At 34.3% G+C, this 24,336-nt stretch overlaps 1 protein-coding gene across 1 annotated transcript in view; it reads right to left on the reverse strand.

The window, feature by feature from the left end:
• The window catches only part of PTPRQ (protein tyrosine phosphatase receptor type Q), a 198,581-nt gene that overhangs the window by 106,430 nt on the left and 67,815 nt on the right, over positions 1-24,336 (reverse strand). Inside the window, exons 21-26 of the mRNA XM_044226332.1 lie at positions 23,201-23,369; positions 21,487-21,777; positions 20,964-21,239; positions 20,445-20,596; positions 16,937-17,078; positions 13,068-13,337 (exon numbers count right to left, since the gene is read on the reverse strand). Coding sequence (XP_044082267.1) covers positions 13,068-13,337; positions 16,937-17,078; positions 20,445-20,596; positions 20,964-21,239; positions 21,487-21,777; positions 23,201-23,369 — 1,300 coding nt within the window. The remainder of the gene's footprint in view (positions 1-13,067; positions 13,338-16,936; positions 17,079-20,444; positions 20,597-20,963; positions 21,240-21,486; positions 21,778-23,200; positions 23,370-24,336) is intronic.

Consider the following 24,336-nt stretch of genomic DNA (forward strand, 5'->3'; position numbering starts at 1 on the left):
TGGGATAAAATAAGGAGCTTTGTTGTATTTTTCATATATCCATACTAGAGAAGCCTTACAGATTAGTTCAAGTAATCAACGAACACTTTCAACTTCAACTATCTTCTGGCAATTGTTCAATCTTCAAGCAAAGTTTCTACTAGTACTTGTGAGAATAGCATTCTATCCAGCTTTCAAGGAACATGTCTTATACAATTAACCATTTCTCTGTCATGATATCCTAAATATAAAGTTAGTTTTAAATTTTAAGTCTAAACTTTAAAAATGTTAGACTTTTCTTATATAACAAATATTAATGTAGTTCTGTTTTAAAAAATCACAAACAGGATCTTGGTTTTTAAAAAAAATCCTTTCTAAAGCAGGTTCATTTAATTACCAACAAACCAGAAAATTAGGCTACTGAGTTTTTTTTTTTTAAAGATTTTATTTATGTATTTAACAGAGATCGCAAGTAGGCAGAGAGGCAGGCAGAGAGGAGGAAGCAGGCTCCCTGCTGAGCAGAGAGCCCGATGCGGGGCTCGATCCCAGGACCCTGGGATCATGACCTGAGCCGAAGGCAGAGGCTTTAACACACTGAGCCACCCAGGCGCCCCTAGGCTACTGAGTTTTAATGTATCTTTTAATTGGTATAGATTTTATTATTGTGATCCATAAGGAATAACAGTTATTATCTTTCTAACAGTTGTTGCAAATTGTTTTTAAGGTAATAATTTTTCATAATAAGGTAACCAGACACAGAACTAATGGGTGATTTGAGGGTGCAAAGAATACTGGATGGTGAAAATTCAAATTATATGATAACATTAATATACTAAGAATCATTATTTCTTTACTTGAATTTTGGAAGTGTTTAATCACATGGTGGCTGCTATTTATGCATGCCTTATTTTATAAAATAGTTTCCTGACCAAAAGTTATTTTCTTACACACCACAAAACTTGTAATATTTGAAGTTCATTAAGGGGAGGTTAACAATAACAATTTGTTCAAAGCTTTTTCTTTATATTCATATTGCACTGTTTTGTTAAAATTGAATTTAAATGTAGCATTGTTAATGAAATTTTGCTATCAGTAAAAGTCATTTATTTTACATTTCAGAATTTTTACACCGTTCATAAATGGTTTCCCCTGACGCTTATAATCTCACCGAAACAACAGGCACATTCCTGAAGCTTTCAAGTAATAGGGTTACTAGAGATAAAGAAAGGAGGCTCTTGCATGCACACACACACATCCTTAATTTACTTAAAAAAGAAAGTAAAAGAGAAAAAGGAAAAAAAAATAGAGTGAAATGGGGGAGGAGGTTGATATGTAGAAGCTGTTATGAAAAGTACCAGCTACAGCTGCATAGGACAGGAATGGAAAATAGGGTAATAAGATACGCCCCAGTTCTTAAATAAGTTAATAAAAATGCTGCTTGAAGAACAGCTGTCTTTAGCCGGAGCTGGGATGAAGAAAGGAGTAATGCCGGGAGTGTGCTTAGTGAAAGGTATTAGAGCATCCGTGGGGTCAAGGAGAATCATGCAGAGTGACTCCTATTCATTTTTTACAAACGGAATTACTGTTAAAAGGAGTTTTACATTTATAATTTAGAATTGGACACCTAAGACCATCTCACAAAGCCAAACATCACACCTTTGGAATGAATCCAGGATTAAAAAAAAATATGTGATACATGTTTAGGAACTCTAAAAATTCACAGAATAGCTGCAGTATTTTACATAGTATTTTTAGTATTATGGTACTTTTGGATTAAAGGTAAGCACATATCTGATGATAGAAATTGAGTTTTCCTTCATTTTAAATCCGTACTTGGGCAAAAGTCTGTATATAGCTTTATCATAATTATATCGGCACAAATTATTGAGGAAATTCATATAATGGACCCTCAATCTCCTCACCCTATAAGAATTTTGTTCAGATATTGTGAAATAATGGAAGAAAACAATTCTAATTTCAATAAATACAATGATTCATTGAATTTTTAAGGTAAGGGTAAATAAGAAGAAAGAGTTCTGGATCAGTGGTAGTTCTGCTAATAATTAGTTACAGCTCACTGAACAGACGCTTAACCTGTGTGCTTCATTTCCCACGTCTGCCAAATGAAATGACTGAATGAGGTTATCTCTGAAGTCCAATTATATAACTCTAAATTTTAAAAGCACAAGAAATAAATTTGTTTCATCATAGTCTTCCCATAGTCCCTAGCATACTACCTCATATGTATTAAATAACATCATCTTGAGCAGGTGGATAAAAAGGGTACCATGCATGATACTAAACATGTTTAGAATTTTTGCTGGAAGTATTTTTGCTGGAAGCATCTTTGCTGCATAACTAATTGACTGGAAGGCAACTCTGCCATAAATGAAAAAATCATGAAAAATTAAAGAGGGATATTCATTAAAAAGGACATAATGAAACATTAAAAATGAATGATAGAATTTGAAAGATTTTATTGCAAAATACTAAATATCTGAATACATTAAAAATGTATAGTGTCGATTCGTGGCCTGCAAAAATAATGGATTTTATTTTTTGGAGTGTACCTAAGCTCTTGTCATCAGCAAAGTTTTTCATCCATTGTATCACATAGGCTTTTGTTTGTTGATTTATCTTCATGTACAGTATCTCATTTTTTTTTTCCCTAAAACTTCTTCCTTCACTAAAGGATATATCAGTTTCCAAATACTGGAATGTATTTTTGTAAGTGAGCTTTGTCTTTCATTGTGAAAACCTTCCACACCATTATTGGTTCTTGGCATTTTGTCACATGCCCACTGAAGGATGTTCCAAAGTTCTATGGAAGTGTGGGTTCAAAACTCTGTGCCATTCTACAGACCACCATGGGAACCAGCTAAGATTTATATCTTATAAAAATGGGAGAACTGTAACAATAGAGAAATGAAACCAAACTGTCAACCAGCTGATGAAATGAACCATCAAATCAAACTGTCAGACCGTTATTTTTATCTTTTTCAGTGAAATTGCCTTACAGAGTGGAAATGATCTGACTGTGGTGAAAATGCTTACAGCAAAGATGCTTACTTAGAACCATTAAATATATCCCCATATGAACTTCTGCTTTGGAGAAGATGGAGTAGATGTATTCTCGCTACTCCTTCCACTACCTGCAACTAAAACCATGGACATTAAATATAAATATTTAGATATTTATATTTAAATATTTAAATTAAATATAAAGTGAAGACACTCAAAGGTGGAGAGAAGGCAGAGGAACTAAGGGAATCAAGACCCAAGAAACAGCGCAGTGGTGAGTTCTCTGCATTTTCTTTTTGCTTATACATCCCTGAGGCCAACAACCTGGAAAAGCCAACTAGCTGAGGCCAAGAAAGTCCCAATAAAAGGCTGCTTTCTCTAGGCAAAAAACCATGTAGCTTAGTGGGACAAAAACTTTTAGACAGTAATAGCTCTACCCAAAACCACAGAAGAAAACTGTGGCTCCACCTCCTCACATTCAGCAAAGGTCAAATGGGGAACCTAGTCTCCTACCCTAGGTACTAAGGCACGCCAACCATTTTTGACAGGGTGAAGTTGGAGTCGACAGAATAAGAAGCTAGAACTTCTACTCTTTCCAGAAGTAACAAGACCCCTCCCCCATGTCAGTGGAGAACCCATGTGGAGCATAATGAGGAACTCCTATCCCTCCCAGCTAGGGCCAGGAGGCCTCCTCAGTAGAGGCTAGTAGGCAGCCCTCTTTCCTGTGCCTACTCAGCTTTCTTCCCTGGGGTGTCAGCAGAGGGCGAGGGGGGAACTCGGATTCCTACCCCCAACTGCCAGGAATGGAGAGGTGCCCTCTCTTTCCCTACCAGAGTGGGTCACAGGAAATCATTATACATATAATGGCCTTGATAATTATAGGGCTATTCACATACTAGGTGAGCTGTGGAAACTGTGGTTTTTTAACACAGAGTTTATTTCACCTAAGGTATAAAATTTTTGTGTGAGAAGCTGTTGGTATTATTTCCTTATTATCTTTTTGATGTTAGTAATGTCTATAGTAGCTTCATTCCTAAATACTGGTAATTTGCATCTTCTTTTTCTTTGCCAGGATTGCTAGGGGTTTGTTAATTTTAACTTTTGTTTATTTTAAATTTTACTTCTTATAACTGCATATGAATCTAAACTATGTCAAAATAAAGTTTAATTTAAAAAACATATTCCAGAAGACACACCTTTCTTAGTTTGCCATATAATTGTCTAAAAATAATTTTATAACCATAAGTTTTTATTTAAGCCTCCCAAAGTATACATATTAAGTGTTTACTGTGTGCTTATCACTTTTCTAGGACTGTGTACTTACTGATTGGTTGATTCATTCAATCTTCATAATGTATTTATTGAGTATCACTGAATTCCAGACACATTTCTGGACATTGGAAATAGCTGTAAACTACACAAAGAAAAATCCCTATCCTCACAGAATGTGTATTATAATGAGGACAGACCCATAGACAATGCCATATACAATACAGAAAAGTAAAGCAGATAAAGAGGACAGAAAATTCTAGCTGGGAGGAGGTTCAATTATAAATAAATCAGATCCTCTTTAAAGAGGTGGCATTTGAGGATAAATTTTCAAAAGATAAAGGAGGAGATAATACATAACTAGGGGAAGAGCATGGTGGGTTAAAAATGGACCCTCTGGGCTATTGAAATGACTGTGGATTTTATTCTTTGTGACTTGGTGGGGGGAGGGGGGGTTAGTAACTATGTAATGAACAAATTCTTCTTCTCAAAATTACTGCAGTCTTTTAGGACAATGGTCAAAAAACAATCACTATTTTTAGAGTTACTTATGTTGCTTTCTATTTTAAATTTAGCAGAGTTCTCATTTTTTCCACAATATTATATTCAAACTTCTGCTACAAATATGCAAAACTAAGAGCAAAATAAGGCCCACTTAAGTTATTCAACCTCCCCTCCTACACTCTTTCCAATACAATGCATCCCTCTCTAGTCAGGTTTCCACCTGAGCCTGCCCACCCCCCCACCCCCCCACCCCCACTTTTTTTTAAAGGTCTTATTTATTTGAGAGAAAGGCAGAGATAGTAATTGAGATAGGGAGAGAGCATGAGCTGGGAGGAGAGGAGGAAGCAGGCTCCCACAGAGCAGGGAGCCGCATGCAGGGCTCTATCCTAGGACCCTGGGATCATGACATGAGCCAAAGGCAGAAGCTTAACCAACTGAGCCACACAAGCACCCTTCAGCCTGATCCCATTCCTTTATCTCACTGTGTATCTTAGAATTCATATTTACTTCCTTCTCTCTTTTAATCTCATTATTCATGAATAGTGATGGTGCCACAGGATGGCTTACCATGAGTGCCTTAGCATACCCACAGTCTTTAGTTCTCCCTACCATTCATATAGCTCAAATAAAATGAAGAATGTTCTTTGACATGTAATATGACATTTTCTCAAAGCATATTGAGGAACAGCAAAAAAGGGTATTTCAAAAACTTGGCTCTTTTATTGATCTGTATCAGATTATCTAAGTAAACACTAGTATAACTGCCTATGAAATTCAAGTTTCAAGACCATATCATTTCCCATTAGGTTACTGAATCTAAGCTTTTTATACAAAGAAATGCTGAAGCTACCAATGAGCAACATCTAATTTATATTCCATTTCTTCAATACAGCTTTCAGTAAAATCTATTTCTAATCTTCAATGTCGCCTTCAATAAAATCTATTTCCTATTTGATTTAATCTCCAATCCACACAACTATTAACTATTAATATAGTTTCATATTTAATTGCTTTATAGAAATGTCTTTACAATAATAGTGGCATTATTTGGAAGCACACAGCAGAGATCACTGGTGCTATTTGGGATACACACTTGGATCTTGAACCCTAAACACAGAGCATGAAAATAGTAAGTATTAAATAAGTATTTATTGGTCAAATTTTCACACTACAAGTATAAAAGTTACTTCAGACCTGATATTCACTCTTAAGAGAAGGATTATATTTAATACTTAAATCCATATGAGGGCTATTTTGTAAAACACTTGAATTTCAATTAGAGTAGCAATGCTAATAGCTATTTCCTTCTGATCTGTGACAGGCAACTATAATGGTTTTTATGCTTTCAGCAATTACTGACTAGTAAGTAGAATGTGTCAATTCACTTGCTTAAGAACAAATAGGAGCATTCAATTTTCCTACATGCTTGACTTCTCATCTCAACTAAGGTGATGGATAAGGAGAACAATGTCAGTGGGATGCAGACAAAGGAAAAAGTGAACTTTTGAATTACTGCATTAGTTTGCAACCCTGAGAAACATTCTTACCACCCACATTCAGTCTATTAAATGGTATTTGAGAATGGTATGCATTCTTGTAAGTGATATAAATATTTTATATTTTTAAAAACCTGGTAAATGGAAACCAAATTTAGTTGTAATGACAGTTTGCCCAGTAATCTCTGCACTGCTCAGAGAGGTCCACAGAATAGGGATGCAAATAAAATGCATGACAGATAAATATTTCTTAAATAATTCTCAGGGGAACTGCAGTCAGTACTTTGCAGAAGAGGATTGAGAGTAAAATAGATATTAATATAGATAATTTATTAAAATATATATTATGAAAATATATAATTTTATTAATATGTATAATAAGTCACATGCATTATATATATTATATACTTAAATGCAAAAATATATGCATTTTTAATGTCATATATTTTTTTTTCAAATAATCAACAGTAGAAGAAAAAAGAAAAACAAGGAAATTGAACACATTCCAATTCAATCATACTGTTCCATTAATATATTTGCTAGCTCAAAGGAAACAGTCAACAAAACAAAGAGGAGACCCACAGAATGGGAGAAGAAATTCACAAATAACACTACAGACAAGGGGCTGATATCCAAGATCTATAAAGAACTCCTCAAACTCACACAGAGAACAGGGAATCACATCAAAAAATGGGCAGAAGACGTGAACAGACACTTCTCCAAAGACATACAAATGGTTAACAGACACATAAAAAAATGTTCATCATCATTAGCCATTGGGGAGATTCAAAGCAAAAACACATTGAGATACTACCTTACTTAACACCCATTAGAATGGCCAAAATTAACAAGACAGTAAACAACATGTGTTGGAGAGGATGTGGAGAAAGGGGAACCCTCTTACACTGCTGGTGAGAATACAACTTGGTGTAGCCACTTTGGAAAACAGAGTGGAGATTCCTTAAGAAATTAAAAATCGAGCTACCCTATGATCCTGCAATTGCACTACTGAGTATTTACCAAAAAGATACAGATGTAGTGAAAAGAAGGTCCACCTGTACCTCAATGTTCATAGCAGCAATGGCCACAGTTGCCAAACTGTGGAAAGAACTAAGATGTCCCTCAACAGACGAATGGATAAAGAAGATATGGTCCATATATACAATGGAGTATTATGCCTCCATCAGAAAGGATGAATACCCAATTTTTATATCAACATGGACAGGACTGGAAGTGATTATGTTGAGTGAAATAAGTCAAGCAGAGAGAGTCAGTTATCATAGGGTTTCACTTACTTGTGGAGCATAAGGAATAACACAGAGGAAATTGGGAGATGGAGAGAAGTGAGATGGGGGAAATTGGAGGGGGAGACAAACCATGAGAGATGGTGGACTCTGTGAAACAAACTGAGGGTTTTGGAGAGGAGGGGGTGGGGGGGTTGGGTGAAGCTGGTGGTGAGTATTAAGAAGGGCACATATTGCGTGGAGCATTGGTGTGGTGCATAAACAATGAATTATGGAACACTGAAAAGAAATAAAATAAAATTAAATATATTTATATTTATATTTATATTTGCTAGCTCAGTGGACTTCCAGTGGGTTCCTATGTACCTGATATCTTCTGTTGGACAAAAATGAATGAAGAAATCATTGCTGAAAAGAACACTCCTAAAAACCACAAATGTGTATATTACTTTCTCTCAATTGAGTTTTGGTCATCCAAGGGATGTAGATAATTCTTCTCTCTTGATACTAAATTATTGAACTTGGAAGAGCTTTGAAAAAATCCAAACTGTAAAATTATCTTTCAAGGGGAAAAATGTCTTAAAAACTCAATATTAAGTCACATTTACTAAGATTTGAAAATAATATGAGTAAGTACATGTATTTTGACCTAATATGAGATTCTAAAAGTTCAGTCCTGGTTGCACATGAACTTGCTGTAATATTTTTATTGGTACATATGATATATTTTGATATAAAATACTGTTTAAAGTACCAAGGTTTGGGACCATCATCTATATTTGCCCTATTCCAACATGCTTAACTGTGACAATGGAAGCAGCTTAGACGCCAAACACTAATCTTCTCATAAATTTAGTCGTCATGATGCATGTTTAACTGTGCCCAGATACGCCCAAGTTTACACTGAGAAAAATACCCAATAATCCCTGGAAGGAATGTTAAGGTCAGACACCAGGCAGTGAGAGAGTGAGCCAACTTTGATTTTACTTTATGTCAAAAATAAGTACAGAGTCAGTGACTCAGAGCTGACTATACACCATGACCAATCTTAGACCACTATAAATTAGAAGTTTGCAACAGCTATAAAACTGTTTCCATTCTGAACAATGAATCTCCAGTTCTAACTAATATCTAATCAACAAACAATTCATGTGAACCCAGATAAAAGCAAAGTATTTACCTAACAAATATTGTAATCAGAAATATAATTACATCCTAGATCTGAAACTTAATTTAAAGATGAAAAAATTACTTAACTATCTTTGAAGTACCAATTAATACTTATGTTTCATGTGAATGACTCTCCTTAATTAAAAATACTTCTACATTTGCATGGGAGAAAATATCTGTAATTTTGCCTGGTGAAAATGTAGAAAGAATATTTTTAAAAGATTTTATTTATTTATTTGACAGAGAGAGAGAGAGCACACAAGCAGGGGTAGCAGTAAAGGGAAAGGAAGAAGAAGCCTACCTACGGAGTGGGGAGCCCCATGTGGTGTCAATCCCAGGACCCTGGGATCAACATTTGAGCCAAAGGCAGATGCTTAACCATCTGAACCACCCAGGTTCCCCTAGAAATAATATTCTGCAATGGGATAAAAACCCTTATGGAAAATGATAAATTTCATAACAAAACAATCCATTTCTTTCTTCTACAAACATGTGAGTACCTATAATTCCCAGGGTATGTGCTAGAAACTGTGAGTAAAATAAAGACAAACTAGACATAGGCCCTGCAAGCAAAAATTTTACAATGGAATAGAGTGCATATCTAATTTCAGCATTGTTCTACTCACGTATCTTGTTTAAATGCAGACTTGTTGTGAGTCTTATTTTCCAAATTCTGACTCCTTAGATCTGGAGTAGGGTCTCAGGGATATAGATTCAGATGCAGGGAGTTAGGAATACAAACTTTGAAAAGAATTTGTCGTCAGTAGTGAGTGAGTACATCACACACAGTACCATATATCTAATATCTGCCTAATTCATTGATTTAGATTCCCTTCAACTTTCACTCATGTAGTCTTCTAACCCTGAGTTAAGATCAAATTCAAATATATATATTTTTTACAAAGACCTATACCTTGCATTCAGGTGTCTCTTTATCCAATGCAGATTACTTACTATTTTGATTACATGTGTCAGTTCTACTAACTGAACTGCTTTGTTCTTGTGATGAAGCAGTCACCCTGAGTACCAATGGACTCAATAATGAGTCTTTGTCCTCATTTTCAGTCTTGAACCTCTCATTTATCTCAGAATTATTGTCCTGTCTTTCTTCCAGTTCTCTGAGACTCAGTTCCTGTCTAATGATCAAGACTACTGTACCTGGTACTAGACCATCTGCCTGGATTTGAACATATTTCCTTCTTCCAGATTCTACATAGCAATGGTCTGCTACCCACCTACTAGGCAACTACCTATCACTCTTTTTTGAACCTCTTTGACACTCCCTGTCCTCACTGCTACATAGCACCAACCATCAAAGTTCATGAGTAATCTACTTCAGTACTTCCCCAGATATAGCCATCAGATCACCTAAAGAGATGCTTAACAGATTCTTGGGCCTCAACTCCTGAAGATGTGATTCAGCAAGTCAGGAGTGAAGCCTGTGGCTTTAAAGCTTGGCATGTCATTGAAGAATTTAAAACACACACACACACACACACACACACACTTAAATTGGACTTTTAAGAATGAATATAGTTTTGTGTGACCTAGAAAAGGAAAAGGACACTATAGCTACAGGAAGCAAAACAATTTGATCATGAGAAAGTGTTGGATATGATTAAAAAGAGAGAGTCTAATCAATTATTAGCCCATAGCAAGTAGCAAGAAGTTAATAAATGTTCTTTGAATTGAATACTTCAAGTCTATATACTGAAAAATGAAGTTTGGCTAGAGGCATCAGCTAGATGAGGAAAAGCAGTGGAGGGACATAAAAATGAAAAGCTAGACAGAAGTCAGATTCTAATTGTTGATAAATTCTGGGATGAATTTTCTTTCTTTCTTTCTTTCTTTCTTTTTTTTGAAGATTTTATTTATTTTACAGAGAGACAGCAAGGGAAGGAACATAAGCAGGGGGAGTGGGAGAGGGAGAGGCAGGCTTTCTGCTGAACAGGAAGCCTGATGCGGGGCTCGATCCTAGCTCCCTGAGATCATGACCTGAACCAAAGGCAGACCTTAACAACTGAGTCATCCAGGTACCCCCAGAATGCATTTTCTAGACAATAAGAATAAGTAAAACCTTTGGAGTATTCTGGACCATCTCCTACATCTTGTGGCTTTCATTCTTAACTTTATGCCTCAAATCTATATGTTTAACTTTCACCCTCAGATAATAAACTTTAACTGCCAAGACATAAATGCTCTAAACTGTGTATGAGAGACAATTCAATCAATGTAAGAGGGTAGGAAGAGAAGGCTGATGAGCAGGCTGGATGAGTGTGTGTAGTAAGGCTACCTTAGGGTATTATTACAGGAAGCAATGAGACTATGATGCAAAATGGGGCAGTCAAATTGGAGAAGAAGGAGCAGAGTGCAGAACCATGGCAGAGACTGAACTGATAAGATCTGATTTTATTCAGGAAAGATGGGAGTAAGAATCACATATAAATATGAGGCTTGGTGTCAAAATGATTATAAAGTACAGGCATAGAAAAGTAGGGAAGAGAAGAATTCATGTGGTATAAATTCCATGTGAAAATATTTAGGGTTGATATGCCAACCAGTTCCTTAGCTGAAATTTTCTAATAATTTATGTGTGTGTGTATTTGTGTGTGTGTGTATGTGAGAGAGAGAGGTGGGAAAAATGCAGGAGAAGGTATATTAAATTGATGGAGTAATGTTCTAGAGGAGATATGATATTGAAACAGATTTCTGAAATGAGGAAGTCAGTGATACCCCTGAGAGGCTATCTGGAGAGCATAAATTAAGATATGGGCAAATTTTGAAGGAGGTTAAGTCAGTATCACAAGATAGTAAAATGAATAACCACATCAAATATAGATGATAATATGGGTAGATTTTGTTCAAAATGAGAGAATAATTCTGCTATGGAAAATTGAAAGAGTATGAACAAAGGGTATGTAGAAGATTATGGAGCAACTAGGAGAGTTAGAAAAAGTGAATTTATAGCTGAAACAGGTAAACCATTTCTGTTTTTTTTATAGCACTATTCTTCAGCCAGCATCTAGTGAAAACGAACAGTGGAATCCTCTCAGCATTGGGAAACCCCTGGAGGATGAGTCACAGTGGCATGGTTTGAGATATTGAGAGTAAGAGGCAGCATTGCTGAAAAGCATCCATTCCAGCTGAACAGTAAGAACACTGAGGTCTAAAGAAGTGTTGCATTGGAAGAATGAAAAGGAAAGGATGCTGATCAGGATGCTGAAACCAGAGAGAAGGCACACCATGTCTCAAAGTTCTACGGTTTACCGCCTCAAGGATAGAGAAATGGAGTAAAATTGGGTGATGCTGATTTCAAAAGGAGTAAGGAATTACAAGATGCTACTAAGATAATAGATTCAGATGTGCTAGAAGTAAACAATTATGCTATTACCCACAGTCCCTGTTGGAACTTCCAGGAAAGTAATTATCAGGAAGGAATCAGACTTACATGTATATGAGCAGGTACAATACTGGAGAAGGTAAAAGGATGAAGGAGATTATGACATAGATCAGACCAGTGCTGGGAAGGCAAGAGTTTTCTTCTTTGTGGACTAGAGCTTAGTGAACTGGATGTTCACCAGATAAGGGCTAGTATATACGAAAACAAATAGATGAATGAGAGTTTGACACCATCAGCTATGGAATTCAGGGAAGCATCTAGAATTCCATAAAATCAATTAAGTAAAAGATAAATATCAAAATGTTTACATGTTTATTCCATATTTTAAATTATGAGAAAGCATAACTCAGTAAGTTCAGAGTTTGGATAGTAAGAAATAGATATTTATGGAAACACAGTAGAGCAGATTTTCTCTCTTTTTTCCTCCTTTTAATCTCCCAATGTTGTGGAGAGGGGTCAATTTACTACACAGCTAGTGCTCAGGTAACACATGTCATAAAAATGTATGTGTTATAATTTTTAAATATGTCTTTTGTGTCTTCAGATAAATGTGGTATAAAGACAAATACCACTTGAATTCACTCATATGTGAAACTTAAGGAACAAAACAGATGAATAAAGGAGGGAAAAAAAGAGAGAGAAAGAGGCAAACCAAAAAACAGAGAGAGAAAAATTAGAGAGAAAAACTGAAGGTTGCTGGAAGGGAGGTAGGTGGGGGGATGGGCTAAATATGTGATGGGGAATAAGGCGGGCAATTATCATGAGCACAATTAGGTGTTGTATATAAATGATGAATCACTAAATTCTATATCTGAAACTAATACTACATTGTCTGTTAACTGGAATTCAAATAAAAACTTGAAAGAAAAAAAAAGATTACAAATGGTGTTGAAAAATGTCTGACACAGGCCACAAAGAGTTACTTGTTTCAGGTGTGAGGTAAATTACCTGTTTCAAATCAGTTACATGTTTCAAAGTAGTTACCTGCTTCAGGAAGGGTGCTGACAGTGCATGTTTTTTCATCACCTTCACCAGCTGAGGTTGACGCTCTTATTTTAAAGACGTAAGAGGTATTGGCAAGAAGTTTCACGAAAGTATACATGTGCTCTTGGGGAGAGACTTCTGTAGAATTCCTTTCAACTGTTACCATATAATGTGTAATTATTCCATTTGCCTTTTTGGGTGGATCCCATGTCACTAAAGCTGACTTCCAGCTAGTTGCCACACACTGTATGTTCTGTACAGCTTCTGGAACTTAAAAGATAAATGTCCAAAGTTAAAATTTATCCACATGTAGTAAATGATTTCATTACATCATTGCTACATAAAATCATGTTTAGGAGTTGAGACCAAATAAAAATTTAACATATCAGCCTTGCAATGTGGGCTAAGTTCTTAACGTAGACTGAATCAAATGGCAATTAGCTCCTTTTCTATGCTATTATGTTAATACTTACAATACTGAGCCAATCACTGAATATTTTCCTAGGCCCAAGCAGAAATCATCCTCGAATCCTGAGAAGCAACTAACTGTACAGCCTCAAGGTCAGGCAGTGGTTGAAGCCTGTTCTCCTTATCTCTTAACTGGAAAGGAGTAGTCTTAGTAATACTTTTTTAATGGAAACTTTTTTATGGAAAACATAGATGTAGGTACCTCCATGATGTGATACCTCTGGGCCTAAGACTGTTAGGTGATAGTTGGACAGGCAGTCAGAGCCAGGGTCCCCAACAGGAAAATAAAGAGTCAGAACAGCTAAAACAAACCAGCACTAACATCCGGTTTTGCAGCTAAAACAGGACCGGACTGACATTCTGCTTTGCAGCATTTGAAGAAGTGATTTCTGCAAAACATCCTAAAATAAGACAAATAACTACAAAGTATATGTCAATATCATGAGCAAGGGGCAGTTAAGACATAAGCCCCAGATGTCAACCAAACAAGACCATCAGCAGTTGGACATTAACCTAATAGGTAGACCTATACGTGATCAAAGCCCTGGTTGGCGTGACTCAGCACACCCTGCTTACTGAAGATAGTTCTGCAAAAGAGCTCATAAAAACCCCTAAACTTAGAAACTCTGACAGCAACTCTCTCAGGTCCCCTCCCTCTCTGGGAGCTTTATACTCTCTTGCTCAATAAACTTTGCTTTGGAGCTCACCACTCTTTGTCTCATCTACCGTTTCATTCTTCGAAGCGGCATGACCAAGAGAATTCCTGCAACAACAGTACTAGGAAACATGCGATCAATTTAGGAATTTTGTTTTTATAATTGGTAGGCTTCTTTGGAAGAACTGTGAAAGACTGATCCCTCAGTATCTTTTAAAAAGTCACTGGAGAGAAGATTTAAATCAGTCCCTGCTTTTAATTCAGTACTATTTTTTTCTAGAACTTCCATGAATTTACTTGGAAGTAACCCAATTTCTCAGAGACCCACTATATCTTGTGGGCCTGTTTGAAGAGCAGTACCCCAGCCCATCAAAGTGACTGAAGATTAGACTGGCTACTTCCCATGAAAATGGGAAGTAATTATGTAATGTCCCCTAATATTAGCATAGCTTTTCTTATTACAGTAAAAAGAGGATGCTAGAAGGAAAATTTGCATATCGTCATTTTGTGGATTGTAAAGAAGTAGCAGAGTACGAAGACTTGGTGGAGTATAAAGAAGTGTAAACAACTTGCTGCCATTATGAAAAGCATCATTATTTATTTTTTTGAATTATTTTTATTTTTTTAAATTATATTTACTATCATATAATGTATTATTTGCCTGAGGGGTAAAGGTAAAGGCACCATTATTTAAAGAGTACTCAAGTACTCTTTCATTTTCTCCTCTGACCTAAATTTATCTTTACAAATTTTCTTCCTCTGTAAGATAAAGGCATCCGCACTAAAGGATATGTGGCATTTAAAATTAAAGAAAAGACAATTTCTCAGCTGATCCAGAGTTCTGGCAATTAAATATTATTAGTTATTTGCTTCCTTATTTTCAAAAATATATAATATTTTCATAAAATAAATTCAGTTGATGCTTTGCTTAAGTTTAATTTATAAATCCAGATTTTGTGAATATCTATTTCACTGACTCTGTAAACCAAAAAATAATTAACCAGCAATATTTAACCCTTAAAGTTGAAAATCTTTTTTACTTAACCAATCAAGGCATAGAATTTTATGCAATAATTTTATTTTATTGATGAAAGCATTTACTGGATTACTATCTAAAAGATTAGCATTGATTTTTACTAAACTGATACATGTATAAATCATTAAAATGTTTTTCTTTATAGGTTTAACATTTGTATAGAATATGTAAATTATCATTTATAATATAACCATTTCCTACAGTCATGTCCACCCTTCACTAGTGGTCAGAAGCTGATGTTCTAATTCAGTTTCTTCACTAATTTTTCAGACCTTTTTATCTAAACTGTCTGAATCATGGTTTCTTCATCTGTAACACGAGAATGGGGCAAGAGTAATTTTTTTTTTTTTGTCCACTAAATGTGTGCCCAAAACTCTAATAAGAACTTTATGTGGATCTTTTAAAATATTTTCCACCACAACCTTAGAGGTGGCTACTGCTTACACGTATTTCTTTTCAGTTAGGAACATTAGAGGCTCAGAGGACTCATGGACCTTTGCAAGGTTATATAGCTATGCAAGCTTGGATTCAAATCCAGACACTGACTTCAAAGCATGCACTTTTATCCATGGTATATATTTTTGTCTTAGCCTATTTTATGGGAATTCTCTGGGAAAAAAGTCTCAGATATTCATAAATTAATGCAAAAATGACTACCTTATCAGTGAGTGGTCCCGAGTTTCAAGTTAGAGATTCACTAAAGTGAGAGGAAGTACATCTAAAGTGCAGAGTAAAAACAACTAGAGTAATATCTTGTGCTCATTCAATAATCACTGATGAAAAAAGTGAGGCAGAGGAGCTTTTATATATATGGTCCAGCTGAGAGAAGGAAAGTGCATTTCTAAGTCACCCATGAAATAGATCATAAATGCAAACTATCCAGTACACAAGCAAAGGTGAGCTTTGGCATGTATGTGACATGTAGGTACATTGTTTAATTAGACCGGTGGTATTTCATAGTCTTCATAATTCCCTCCACTTGTTACAGATGGACAATGGGAAAATAGAAGCTTACATAATGAGCAGTGGTCTTCACATGTCACAGTACATTATCTTAAAAAAAAAAACAACTGGTATTACTTCATGGAAATATAAACCAGTCTGTTAAAAGTGTCTACTGGTTGGTTTGCCTTCCCTCCTCCACAACCCCAACTGTCTCAGTTGATACTAAGAATTTAAGAAACAAAACAAACAAGCAAAGGGAAATAAAAAAGGGAGAGAGAGGGAAACCAAGGAATAGACTTTTAACTATAGAGAACTGTTGGTCACCAGAGGAGAGGTGGGTGGTGTTGGGTGAAACAGGCGATAGGGATTAAGGAGGGCACTTGTCATGAGTACCTGGAGTTGTACGGAACTATTGAATCACTATATTGTATACCTGAATCTAATATTACCCTGCATGTTAGCTAATGAATTTAAATAAAAACTTTATATAAAAAAAGAATTAGGTAATTTTCACAGATACCTAGAAACCTACTTTGTTCCTAAACTATTTCTTTATTTAAATTTCCTCCATTCAAAATGAAAAACCACATGTAAATATATGTATAGATTGGAAGGCAGACAAGACAGCCTACTGTTAAAGTCCTGAAATTCAACTTCCCTTTGAATGCACTATTAAATGATGATACTTTATCATATAAACCAAAAAGAAGAGAAAAGTGTTAAATGCAGAGTGAAACATCTTAGGATCAAAAAACTGTGCCTTACCTGATTCTTGAGTTGTGAATTTTACTACATTACTAAACTGATTACCATTTCCAACTTTTGTAAAGGCAGATACACTGACAGAATAGGTGCTGACTGGTTCCAGTCCAAAAAGTTGCGTTTCAGTTTGAACACCTGAAATATTCTGAAAAGCAGGAAATAATTCTTTGTCACAAAGCATTACCAAAAATTTGTAACTGGAAGAAAAGTTTTGTTACATGAAAGTTATGCCATCTATGTTTAATAAGCATGGGCATTTTTAGTGAAGTAGTAAACATTTTTTTGTGCCACAGGGTGGGATCATATTATGATAATAGGATGAACTAGGCACCCTCTCAGCTCTAAAGACTGTCATAATGGCCATAGTTTAAATTTTTTTTAATGCTAGAGTATTTTGTTTTCATTTTGTCTCCTTAACTCTTGCTTAGATTAATATACTGATTACTTCCTTTAAATTTGCAAAAATCAAAGTCTCCAACTTAAATCAAATTATGGGTGGTCAGCAATATTGATTTTTCTTGAATTCATCTAGAGTCTTTTTTTTTAATCCAGTAATATTCTATGTAAATTAATTTAATCATCAGCTACTTCCTACTAGGTATTAGAAATACAATAGTTAATTAAACAAAATATCTACTCTCATGAATCTTAAATAAGGAGTTTATTCAGATAATTCCTAAATTTCTAATTTTACCCAATCTGTTAGGAAAATGAAAAAAGAAACAAAACAGTTATCACAATTGCTCAAGGAAGGATTTGCATTCTCATATAAAAATTTATCATTAAGTGTAAAGTCTTCATTCAAAGATAATTGTCAAAACTGAGAGATCAGTTAAGACTAATTTGTTATCCTTATGGAAAGAGAAGACAATCTCCTATGATGGTATAATTTTTAAAATACTGCATTATATCTGACCCAAATAGAAAACACTTTGACTTATTAAACATTTCAGTAACAGAAATTTAGCAAGAAAACTACTTTGCAAGGTACTTACAGTTTAATCACATTTTAAATTAAATCATATTTTAAATTAATATTCTAAGTCATTCACATATTTTAGGAACTCATTGTATTATATTATTTCCTCTCATTCTTTCACACTTACTATTTATAAAGTATACTGTTAGATAACCAGGAGATTATAAAGATACAAATATAAGAAATACATGGTTCTTGTATCAAGGAATTTTTATATTGAACAAAGAAATCTATCAACAATTTATTGAGGAGAAATTAAACACAGCTCAGGTAAATAAATTTCAACTTGCATTAGGAGGGGCTCGTACCCAGAAAAATGACAGAATTTGAGGTTATAATAAAAGAAAAGGTGAGCAGCTTACAGGATAGTTACCAGATTTACATAAGAGAAGTTGTAAGAAGGAGAATTGAGGGAGGAATATTTCCAAACATTATAACAGAACTTTTTTACTGAACAATATCCTTTCATCAGATGTGTGAATGATCCAAGTTACCAGCAGACCTGGATCTAACTGGTCTCCATGCTGGACCACAACGGACTGACTGCGATGGTGGGAATATTTGGGGATGGTTCGGGAATTATTCCGCCTCCACAAACCCACAAGTAATTTGAACGGATAAAAAAGGAAAAAAAATAGAAACTAATAGGAAAGAGGCAGAGGAAAACATAGAAAGGGAAATAGGGTAAATTGCTTGGAAAGGAAAAAAGGCGGCATGAAGTACATGTAAAAGAACTTAAAATAAGACTATGAAGGGGCGCCTGCGTGGCTCAGTTGATTAAGTGCCTGACTCTTGGTTTTTGCTCGGATTACTATCTCAGGGTCCTAAGATTCAGCTGCCTCAGGCTCCAACATCAGCAGGGAGTCTGCTTCTTTCCCCCTCTCGGTCTCTTCCCATTCTCACAAGCACACTCTCTCTCTAAAATAAATATTTTTTAAAAAAGACTATGAAAATTGACAGAAGAGAAAAATGGATGTAAATAGCAATAAATAAAAGTAGTAAATTTTAAAGAAAAACTATTCCCTCAATTTAAAGTGGCACATTTAATACTTATTGTATAAAGGTAATATGTTTGCTACTAGTGAAATTTTAATGGTAGCGTATCTACTGAAAAATGAAGAGGTTTAAAAGCTTAGACTATAACTTCTCATATTCAGGTAGAGGTGTACTGTCTTTCATGCTTAGTACTATGACAGCGCCGGATGGATTTTTAAAATCTTTTTTTAAAATATGTATGATAACAACAACAACAACAGCTAATACATTTGTCAAGTGCTAAAGATTATTCTAAATGCTTGATATAGAGTCTCCCTTTATAATTTTCATTTTTTAATGTATGCATCCTTATAATTCCTATTTTACATTTGAAGAAACTGAGTCAGAGAGATTAAGCAACTGCTATAATGTAGCACATTAAGTCCCAAATGTGATTGCAGTAAGAAAATGATTGCCCTTTCCTTTTTTATATATGTTTCCCAGTGACCATTACAGATAAAACAAACAAAAAATGGGAATATGTTAAGATTAGACCAGGCATAGATATTAGAGGGCTAGAGACTTAGCATCATTAATAGAATTTCATGCTTTGGGGGAAAAGTCCACATTTATGGAGTATTATAATTCAAATTCTACTCAGCCAATCAGATTTTAAATTAATATCTTGATTTCCAAAAAGAAAGTCATTGTTCCTTAAGACATCACCTTAACCACTCCTTTTGCTTTTTACTAGTAAGCTACATATGCCATATAAATGATTTACCATCAACAATAAATTGTAATGCATATAATATTGGGGACAATGTTTACTGCAGAGTTTTTTCACGCTTCTTGCTGTAACTAAGTAAGAGCATCCAGGACTTCATCTGCCTTTGGAAAAAATAAAAAATAAAAACATTTTTAAAAACAAAAGCCAGTCATATACCATATTTTGGCAATTAAATGTTAGTATATATGAGATCCTTTATAATACCCGTTCTTTGGGTATTTTTCATTGATTCTGGAACCTAAAAATGGAGGAGGGAAAGGGTATTTAGTGTTACAAATGAATTAGTTTTGAAAGGAAAAGAATAATGGTATATCTTAAAAGACCAATTAGTGTGGGATTATATTCTATCAGGGAAGATTACCAGATTCCAGTATAAATACTTTTCTGAAAGGTTAAAAACATCACTGGGTATCTATCTTGACAATAAATAGAAATATATTGCATTTAAGATAACAACAGGTTTTAAATAGTCTTAAAAATTTTACTATATACTTTCCAGCAACAATACAATGCAATTATTTCTTAACTCTTTAATATCTAGAAATTGTAAGTGCTAAATAAATTGCTCTACAAAGTATTCAGCTTCCATATCTGACAAATGTTTTCTCGTGTTTTCCACAAACACCCCTAAATTGCAGGAAAAAGAAAATATTTAAAAAGATGATCCTTGTTTAATTTAAAGCAGTCTGTTTTCCCCTGCATGTCAAAAGATTTTAATTCAATTTTTGAATTTTTGAAATTAACATATGCTGTTATAATCAACCTACCTTATAAAATACAGTATCAGTTTCATGTTCATGAATTTTTAAACTATATATTTTAACAATACCGCCTGGAACAGGACTTGGGTTCCATTTCAGCCATACAAAGTCTGAAGTATAGTTGATTAAAGTCAAATTTTGAGGAGGTGCTATAGGCACTGCAGGAAAACACATTATAAAACTTATATTCATAACATTTTTAGCATAAAAATATCATTGTGACTCTAGCTTCCTAAAAACACTAGTTAAGATTTCTAAAATGATGGTATTTCAATCTTAGAAATAAATAGCAGCAGTAATTACATTTTTACACTTGGAACTCAGTAGTTCCAAAGTAGTTTTAAACAAACACTTCATTCTGAAGCTTGAACTAAGGAAAAAAAAATGTTCAGCAAAGTAGATGAATAGTTGTAAGCTTGTTACAAATAGGTAACTGAACATCCTTTCAATTTCCCTGCTGTTCCTTAAAGAGAGAGCTAGGCTGCAACAGTGAAATCATTTGAATAGGTATGGATGCCGGCTTACCTGACTCATCTGTGTAAAAGAAAAGAGTACTGGAAGGACCAAGTCCTTTCATAGTTCTTGCAGCAGCAAAAAAACTATATAATGTAAATGGTGAAAGCTCTTCCAATATTAGATAGTTATCAGAAGTAATAAAAGAATAATTTTCATTTGGTCCTTGTAAAGTTAAATCATAACTTATTATTGCACCATTTGGCTTTACTGGGGGATCCCATGATAAGAGAACTGAGGTAGAGGAAAGGTTTTTAAAAGTGTTGATTATTGGTGAAGTTTCTGGGACTATAAAAGAAAAAAAGAATATTAAATGAAACAAAAGTGAATTAGCATTAAAAAGAAGAGGCTTAATAGTAATGGGACTTAATTTTATTAGCAGATAATTATTTTAATTTTAAAATAGAGTTTGTTATGTTTATGGAAAGACTAATTATTTGAGAACAAACAGATTCTATATAAGAATGATGTTTTCTATCGGAAAGCCCCTATAAATAAGAAATCAGCTTATAGGCAATAAAAGGGTCCAGCCTACCATCTTCTTCAGTTTTGATGTGTAGCTGGGCAGTATAGGTATCAGAGAATCCCTTTTCTGTTGATGGGGTGATTTTTAATATATAATCAGTATATTTTTCCAGATTATCAAAATACATGCTTCTTTCATAGGTAACGAGAAGTGGTCTCACATGGCGAAGAGTCTGCTGTAAGCTCAGAGAAACATAGTAGAAGACTAGACCATTTGGTTGAGACGGCGGGCTCCAGCTTACATTTATTGCAGTTGATGAAATGGACTCGTAAGTTAGGTTTCCAACAAACCCTTCAGGTACTATGGTAGGTAACGTGCAAAATATAAGAATTATCAGTCACCCTAAATGAAATCTAAGTAAATTCACAAACTGAGGGTAATTGTTGCAGTGGCATTTTTTATACCATCAGCTCTTACATCATTTAAATGCAGATTTAATAAATACCACCTACTATAAAATATCATTACAAAATAATTATATTAAAAATGATTCAAAATATAAACCCTGTCATCTTTAATATGGCAGAGAATTGCTTTATATAATGCTCTCTTGTCTTTTCTTTCCTACAACATGGAGATTATCCATGTATTATACATGTACAACTGTGTATATATACACCTATATTTAAATATTTCATAATTTGTATTATCTAAATTATCTAAACAATTTTAATTTTCTTTCTTCTAAAGATTATCTTTGTCGTACATATATCACATCTAGGATTTCTCGTCCGCAACAGTGCACAGTAAGTGTTTATTATTCACGGTGCTATAATGGTCACTGATAAAATTTATGGGTTGGTGAAAATACAGGGAGAGATCTGCATTTAAAGAATGTCTGAAATGGTATTGACCACATACTGCACTAAAACACTTTGCTAAAGACTCTGAAAGCACATATTTTCACATACTTTTTCATATCTTATTCTGTAGCTCACTGTGTAAACTATTTAAAAGAGTGCTCTAACAAGGAAGGCATTCCCTCATACATATCACGTCTGTAGGTTTTCAATCTTAAGACAATAAACACAGAATCTTACTCTCCGCAGAATTTTAGGTCAATACCATTTCTCAGTAGGAGACTAGTCTTTAAGAAATAAGTGGACACCAGAAACAAGAAGAAATAGGCAATGATTTTTGTGCCATTGTATTCTTGAAGCTGAAACCTGAAAAACATCAAGTGCTTCAATCATCACAGTTTTCTGAACACTCAGCACAAACAGGATACTGCTACAGCTCCATACAAGAAACTTCTGGGGTTAAAAAAAAGTAAAGACATTTCAGGTATCTGAGTCAAAATCACAGGAAGAAGCTGTATAGAGTCCTATGTGGATTCAAAGGCTGAAATGGAAGTTGCTAGATTAAAAAAAAAAAAAAGTAGCTCCTAAAAGCAAAGGGACAAGTATATTAAGTATTGGAAAATCCATCCATGGATGCAACAGCATTTTTCATGCTTATAACTTGGATGGCTGTGACATCTTCTGAAGGAATAAAAGTGACAGAGTCTTCATGAATGGTAGTAGTTTTCAAGAACATAGAAAGCTGTTATTCTAATAGTTTCGTAGTTGCATTAAATGCATTTTGAACTTCTATAATAACTAATTAAATGTGCCTAAATAAATTACAGATTTTGCTAGCAATGCATGCAACAGAAAAAAAGGTTCTGAAATAAAGTTTTAAATTAATCCTATTAAAGGTTAATAAATGCTTTTGGTTTACATACTGTCTTGATCTGTGTATACTTGAACTATGTCACTGCTTTTATTCCCATTTCCAACTGAAGTACTTGCTGTGACCCAAAATGTATAGTAGCTGAATATTGCCAGTTTATCTATTATTGCAGATATGGTCATATTGTCAAAGTCATTGGTGACTTCATGGAGTGTAAAATTCTGAAAAATAAACATATCATTTTAATTGTTCAGGATATAGTTTTAGCATACATAAACATTTCAGAATAATTATTATCCATGAATTGGTTGTGTCATTTTAATATGTCAATTTTTGAGAAAAATCAACATAGAAAATTTTAGTGCAATAATTAAACTGGAAATATGTTGTGCTAAAAGAGGAATGGATAGTAGTAGTTTTTATCCTAAAATCAACATACAGAATAGCTAAAAGGAGAAACTTCCAGCTTATGGTGAATATTCACTGGCCAACTGAAAATGCTACAACTGTACTGCTCAGTGTTCCGTCTTCCTTATAAGACATTCAAGTATTTTTCAAAACACTGACCATATATTTTTGAACAAGTTTAAGTATCCTATTAAAACTTTTATTTTTTTCTTCCTGTTAATGATGAAGAAATTATGAAAATATTCACCTCTTTCTCTCAAATTGTTATTATTCATCCTTAATGGGGCTTTTTTTTTTCTATAATCATGTAGAGAGATAGGAAGTCAGACGGATTTTCTTTCTTCTATGCAGAGTGAGAGCAATTTTAAAAATCTTTTGCCTGACTCCTAGTTATATTTGTCCTAAGGCATTTTTCGATGATTAGGGAAATTAGGGAACTTATTTATGCAATCATTTCCTTTCTGAACATATTTAAACACAAAACACAAAGTTAAAGAAAACTAATTCTAAAATAAAGGAAAATAGACTTAAAAATTATGTAGGTAATTAGTATGACTAAGTCTTAATAATAATGTGCATCTACACAAAGAAAGCTTAGTCATTCCAATCCGGACAAAGCTTTGAACATCCTATAGGCTTAATTCAATTCTAGCAGAGTAGCCCTCAATAAATCAACTCAACTCATAACTTCTCCTTCCTCAACTATAAAATAGGAATAATTATTTCTACTTCACAGAGAGATTTTTGAGGATTAGATGATATGGAAGCATATAAAACAAT

Source organism: Neovison vison, chromosome 12 (assembly GCF_020171115.1).
Source record: "Neovison vison isolate M4711 chromosome 12, ASM_NN_V1, whole genome shotgun sequence".
Lineage (NCBI taxonomy): Eukaryota > Metazoa > Chordata > Mammalia > Carnivora > Mustelidae > Neogale > Neogale vison.